General features: G+C 35.8%; 1 protein-coding gene across 1 annotated transcript; it reads left to right on the forward strand.

Moving 5' to 3' along the window:
- Window positions 1-405: 405 nt before the first annotated feature.
- LOC107794730 (hydroxyethylthiazole kinase-like) lies at window positions 406-4,429 on the forward strand. The gene is made up of 2 exons (XM_016617253.2): window positions 406-1,005; window positions 2,749-4,429. Exons 1-2 carry the CDS (start codon window positions 529-531, stop codon window positions 3,136-3,138), a joined length of 867 nt encoding a protein of 288 aa, XP_016472739.1. The 5' UTR covers window positions 406-528; the 3' UTR covers window positions 3,139-4,429.
- The last annotated feature ends 1,771 nt before the right edge of the window (window positions 4,430-6,200 follow it).

Consider the following 6,200-nt stretch of genomic DNA (forward strand, 5'->3'; position numbering starts at 1 on the left):
TTTACATATAAAAACAGTCTAATCTTTTAGGAAGCGTGAACCCGCTCGAACCAATGCGGTCCGCCCCTAACCATGTGCCTACAGCTCAAAAATTGCACCAAATATAAAAGACACACCCAAAGTAGCAAAAACTATAACAACAACTCAATATAATCTCACTAATGGGGTCTAGTTTGTATGCAGATCTTACCTCTACCCTGGATAGAGAGGCCGTTTCCGATAGAACCTCGGCTCACTCCCTCCAAAAACTACTCACACTCGAACTTACAAGAAAATTTAAGTTAGAAGTGGAGGTGTTCACATCTCGATTAAAACTGTTCAATGTTAAAACTTAGGTTAGGGGACTATTTCTCAACTTGCATGTTTTCCCATTTTCTTAAAAGAAAATTTAGTAGTAGTAAAAGTTTTATGCAATTAAGAACTAAATCCGAAGGCAATACCAATACTATCCAACAGTTCAGCTCCTATATACATCGGCTCGCCCATTTCCTATACTTCAAAACTCTATTTTCTTAGCCAAAAACATCCATGGCAGAAGACAAAATCAAAACCAATGAACCCCAAAAAGGAATTGAAGGTTCCATTTTACAGTGGGCCCCACAAGCATGGGCCCACTTAGAATTAGTCCGTTCAAAATCACCATTAATCCAATGCATAACAAACTTCGTTTCAATGGATTTCATGGCCAACACTTTATTATCCGCCGGCGCATCGCCGGCAATGATTCATTCAGTTGATGAAATTCCGGAATTTACACCAAAAGCCCTCGGAGTTTGCATAAATATGGGAACACTCACACCTGACTGGTTACCGGGTATGAAGTTGGCTGCAGAAGTGGCTAACCAGTGTAAGAAGCCTTGGGTCCTTGATCCTGTAGCTGCTGGTGGAACAAGTTTCCGGTTAAAGGCGTGTTTGGAGATGATGGATTTAAGGCCTAGTGTTGTTAGAGGGAATGGGTCTGAGATTCTTGCTCTTTTTAAGGGTTCTGTTGACTCTAATTCCAAGGTAGATAATCTGTGCATAATATGTGACTTTTTATCTTTTTATTTTGATCCAAAATAAATTTTATTTTTACATAATCAAAAATTAATTAACTATAGTTTTTCAAATTTGTCCCTATTTACATATCTCAATGAGTCAAGTTAACAATATGCAAAATTTAATTAAGGGTAATCTAGTTAAAATACTTATTTGTTTTCTAGGAGTTTGTATTTTATTAAGGGGTGTGCCAAAGACAAAAAAGTCACTTATTGTATACCGGAGTCAGTATATACTTCATCTGTTCCAATTTATGTGGTACCGTTTTTGACTTGGCGCAAAATTTAAGAAAATAAATGAACACTTTTAAAATTTATGGTCTAAATAAAATGAAAATTTGAAAGTTGAAGTGTTTCTAAAGGTGACATTCTTTTTGAGACAAACTAAAAAGTAAAGAATGTCACATAAGTGAGGACGGAGGAAATATACAATGTTTTGTATCAGCTATTTTTGCATACTATATACTATATATTCCAATTTATATGATACAGTTTGACCTAACACAAAGTTTAAGAAAAAAATAGTTTTGAAACATTTGTGATTATAAAAACTTTTTATTAATGGTAAAAAGTGAAAAGTTTAAAGTTAAAAAATTTTCAAATATATAAATGTGTCATTCTTTTTGGAATAAAAAATAGTGTCACATGAACTGGAACGAAGGGAGTATGGAATACCAATATTATCATTACTGGTATGCTTACATTATGTCCCATGGTTACTAGGAGTTCTTTTTAGTTTAGTCTGTTAAGAGATTTGTATGTTAATTGCTAGTTGAAAAATTAGAGCGCCTCTATAGTGTTAAAGAATACTAAATTATTGAATATTGGAATGAAACGGGTACAAATGGATAATAAGGATTCATATAACTGACTACTCATGGTTTGGGATTGAGACGTAATTATTTTTGTTGTTGAATAACTACCTTCTCAGTTTTCTATTTCATGACAATCAAGCCAAAATGGGTCCTTCATCTGGTTTCCATTTCTATTCTCTTTCTTGGAAAATGGTGTAAGTTTTACCAAAGGCTGCATTTCTATGCAAGATTTGGTGATATCAGTCTATCCTAGATTTTGGTCTCTCCTTTTGAATGACCTACTATTAGCTTGTCTTTAATACTACTGATGTAAGAATGGGAGAAAGACAAGAATCTACTTCCATTTGTGCAAAGTTAACTCCTCTTCATATTTCTTATTTCTTGTGCTTAGTCAGAAAATATGTGAATCGGGGCTATTCCACCTATTGATTGTATAGGCGGAGTGGTAGCTGAGAAAATTCCTAAAATCGGTTGAAATTGACGAGAGTTCAATATATGGGTTGGGAAAATAATAACTGGTCTGATTAAAATGTGTTAGTCGTTAGATTGTTTCACGATCTTAGTGATCATGTACTAATTTGACTAGTTATGGACAGGGTAAATGGACAGAAAATGATATCGTTAAATGAAGAGCAAGTAATCCGATGAAATGTTCATGTTGTTTGATTTGTCTACTTTAGGACAAATTTAGCTACTAATGGTCATAGCATTCAAGTTAAACTTTAGAGAAATTGAAAGGGATATTACTATTTTCTGATAAGCAAAGAATTGTTTGTGAGAAAACATCGTTACTGTATTACTATTTTCTTTTGCATTCGTACTGTGTTTCTGATTAAGCCACTAAATTCTATTGTTGTGCATATAATGTCTCATCTCTTTCTTTTTACTGATTTAAGGGTGTGGATAGTGTATACGGTTCAGGAGATGCTGTTGAAGCAGCAAAATCCCTTGCTCAACAAAGTGGTAGTGTAGTTGCAGTTTCTGGAGCTGTTGACTTTATCACAGACGGTGACAGGGTCGTCTGTGTGCATAATGGGGTGCCTATGTTGCAAAAGATTACTGCATCTGGTTGTTCTGTCACTGCCCTCATTGCTGCCTTTGTCGCGGTTGATCCATCAAATGCTGTTGAAGCGACAGCTTCTGCATTGGCTATCTTTGGTGTCGCTAGTGAGATAGGGATGGACATGGCTAGAGGTCCAGCTTCACTGCGGACATCATTGATCGATTCATTATATGGACTTGACAAAGCTACTGCACTTGGCCGAGTAAGAATCAGCTGCTTATAATGCTTAGAGGAGCATTGAATGTGTGCATTGCCCGTTAGAGCAAATGTGGACTTCGATAGCATCAAGTATATGTCTAATAATCAACTCAATGTTATTTTACTTGGTAGGTCTTTTACATTCTTTAACCCTTAATAAAAGCATGGGTTTAGAAAAAGCAGACTGAAGAATTTCTTTCTATTCATGTTGAAACCGGTTTTAGAATATTGTGGCTTGTAGCTTGGAATCTTGCTTCTCTCACTTGTTTGTTGATGAATTCATAAAAGAGAAAATGAGACATTCGTCGAGGGAGAATTATAGGGTCTAAGGAGATTTTCAGTAGCTCAATTTTCTTAAAGATTCACAGAGAAACTTCAGTAAATAAGATGAGCAGTGATCCTAAGCAGTGTCTCTGCACCATTTGTGACATGCTGACCAGCTGGTATGAGTGAACAAGCTCTGCAATGCCACAAGCATTCTTAAACTTGCCAGTGCCTCCGGTAACTGAAAACTAGGATATGGTGCTTCCTATCCTGTATACACCAAAGAAGTTAAGGGTGTCGCCGTATTCCCCTCCTTCCTAAGCTGGACTTGTGTTTTGCCAAGGATTTGTGTGGCCAGCTCAGGGGAAGAGGTCAAGATATCATCAATAACAGTGATTGTTCCAAAGCCAAGTCTTAAGCCATCAGGATTCAGGGCTTAGTTGGATAGTCAGGCAGAGCCAGGAATTTCAGTAAGGGAATTCAAAACATAAAGAAGTAAACATACAAAGAAGTTATTGGGATTCAACATCTACTATATATACATAAAAATTAATTTTGACTTGATATATATTGTGTAATTTTTCTATGAAGGGGTTTCTGGCTCCGCCCATGGTCACAGTTTGGCCATTCTTGTTTCCTCCGGCAAATGATGTGGCTGTGAATCCTGTTCCTAGTGGAACAACGTTGATGTTGACTGTTGGAATGGCTACGCCATCCTTTGGAGTCCGAAACCAAGAGGTCTTGCAAAGGGTGCTTGGCCGCTGTAGATGCTGCTTCACAAGCCGATGATTGGCCTGGCTGTCGGGTTGTTGCCGCTGAGAGTATCATGCGTGTATAATTCCAGGATTGTTTCAACAGGTCTATGGATCAACTGCTGCTATAAAGGCTGCAAAGTTGATGGCTGCAAATGGAACTGCAATAAGGGAGGGTGATGATTGCCTTGACATTGATATTCTTTCTTCTTGTTGATGTGTGTTATTGAGTCTAAGTTGTTTCTTTGATTGACAATGCCATGCACTTTTTAAAGAGAAGTGATCAGAAATGTAGAAAAATGGAGTTGTGAGATTAAGAGCCCGTTTGGACATAAGAAATTTTTCCCTTTTTTTTCAAAAAAATCACTTTTTTTCGAAATCAACGTTCATAAAATTTTCAATTTTCACTTGAAAATGCATTTTGGAAATTTTCGAAAATTTGAAAAACTCTAAAAGCTGTTTTCTAAATTTTTTCACTCAAATCACTCACAAAACTTCAAAAACAATCCAAAATTATATTCATGTTCAAACACAATTCTAAATTTCAAATACCATTTTCACTTTAAAATTATTTTGTCCCTATTTTGGAATTTTACAATTCATATATGTCCAAATGCCCACTAAAATGTGGTAAAGTTGTTGGAATTTCCTTTGAGAGTGTTGGGTACAACAGAACCTTGCTAAATTGTGTATGCTCCTTTCTTTATATACAGAAAGATTTTGTATCATGTTATAAAATAAAAACTGTAAAGTAAATAAACCGAAGACAAGTATAGAGAGAGATTGATATATTATTTAAATTTCAAACTTATGTACATAATGAACTGAAAACTCCTCTGTTTATAGAAGAAAGGACGCAGCTGCGAGGCTTTTTTTTTTGTTGCTTGTAAGCTGTCTGCATGAGCTGCTTGCAACCTGCCTGTTTAATAAGAAGCTGCTGCAAATCATTTCATTGAGCTGCTTGCAACCTGCCTACATCAGTTGCTTGTAGATAAACTTCAACAGAGTACTAAATGGATAATCTTCTTCAGGAAGATTGTCTATAACGGAGTAATAAATGGACATTCACAATATAATTATTTTCATAACACTCCCCCTTGGATGTTTATTAAAAGGTATTGTGCTTCGTTAAAACCTTACTAGGAAAAACTCAGTGGAAAAAATCCTAGTGAAGGAAAAAGAGTACACATATTTAGTAATACGCATTTCTAGCTGCCTCATTAGAAACCTTATAAGGAAAACCACGTGGGAAAAAATCTTAGTAAGGAAAAAAGAGTACATCACATATTTTACTCCCCCTGATGAAAACCTTGTTTCAAATATTTGAGTCTCCGCATTCCAATCTTATATACCATCTTCTCAAAAGTTGAAGTTGGCAAAGATTTAGTGAATAAATTTGCCGGATTGTCACTTAAACGGATTTGTTGCACATCAATATGACCATTTTTTTGAAGATCATGTGTGTAGAATAATTTTAGTAAAATGTGCTTCGTTCTATCTCCTTTTATAAATCATCCCTTCAATTGGGCTATGCATGCAACATTGTCTTCGTATAAAATTGTGGGTCTTTTCTCACATTCCAAATCATATTTTTTCTCAATAAAATGAATTATTGATCTCAACCATACACATTCCCTACTTGCTTCATGAATAGCTATTATTTCAACATGATTTGAAGAAGTAGCAACAATAGATTGCTTTGTGGAGAGCCATGATATGATAGTACCTCCACATGTAAACACGTACCCGGGTTGAGATCTAGCTTTATGAGGATCAGATAAATAACCTGCATCTGCATAACCAACAAGATCTGCACTATCTTTGTTAGCATAAAACAAACCCATATCAAGAGTTCTCTTTAAATATTTCAATATATGCTTAATCCCGTTCCAATGTCTCCGTGTAGGAGAAGAACTATATCTTGCTAGTAAATTAACAGAAAATGTTATGTCAGGCCTTATAACACTAGCAAGATACATTAGTGCACCAATTGCACTGAGATAGGGTACTTCGGGACCAAGGAGTTCCTCATCCTCTTCTGGAGGTCGGAACAAATCTTTATTTACTTCAA

The sequence above is a fragment of the Nicotiana tabacum genome, chromosome 13 (assembly GCF_000715075.1).
Source record: "Nicotiana tabacum cultivar K326 chromosome 13, ASM71507v2, whole genome shotgun sequence".
Taxonomy (NCBI): domain Eukaryota; kingdom Viridiplantae; phylum Streptophyta; class Magnoliopsida; order Solanales; family Solanaceae; genus Nicotiana; species Nicotiana tabacum.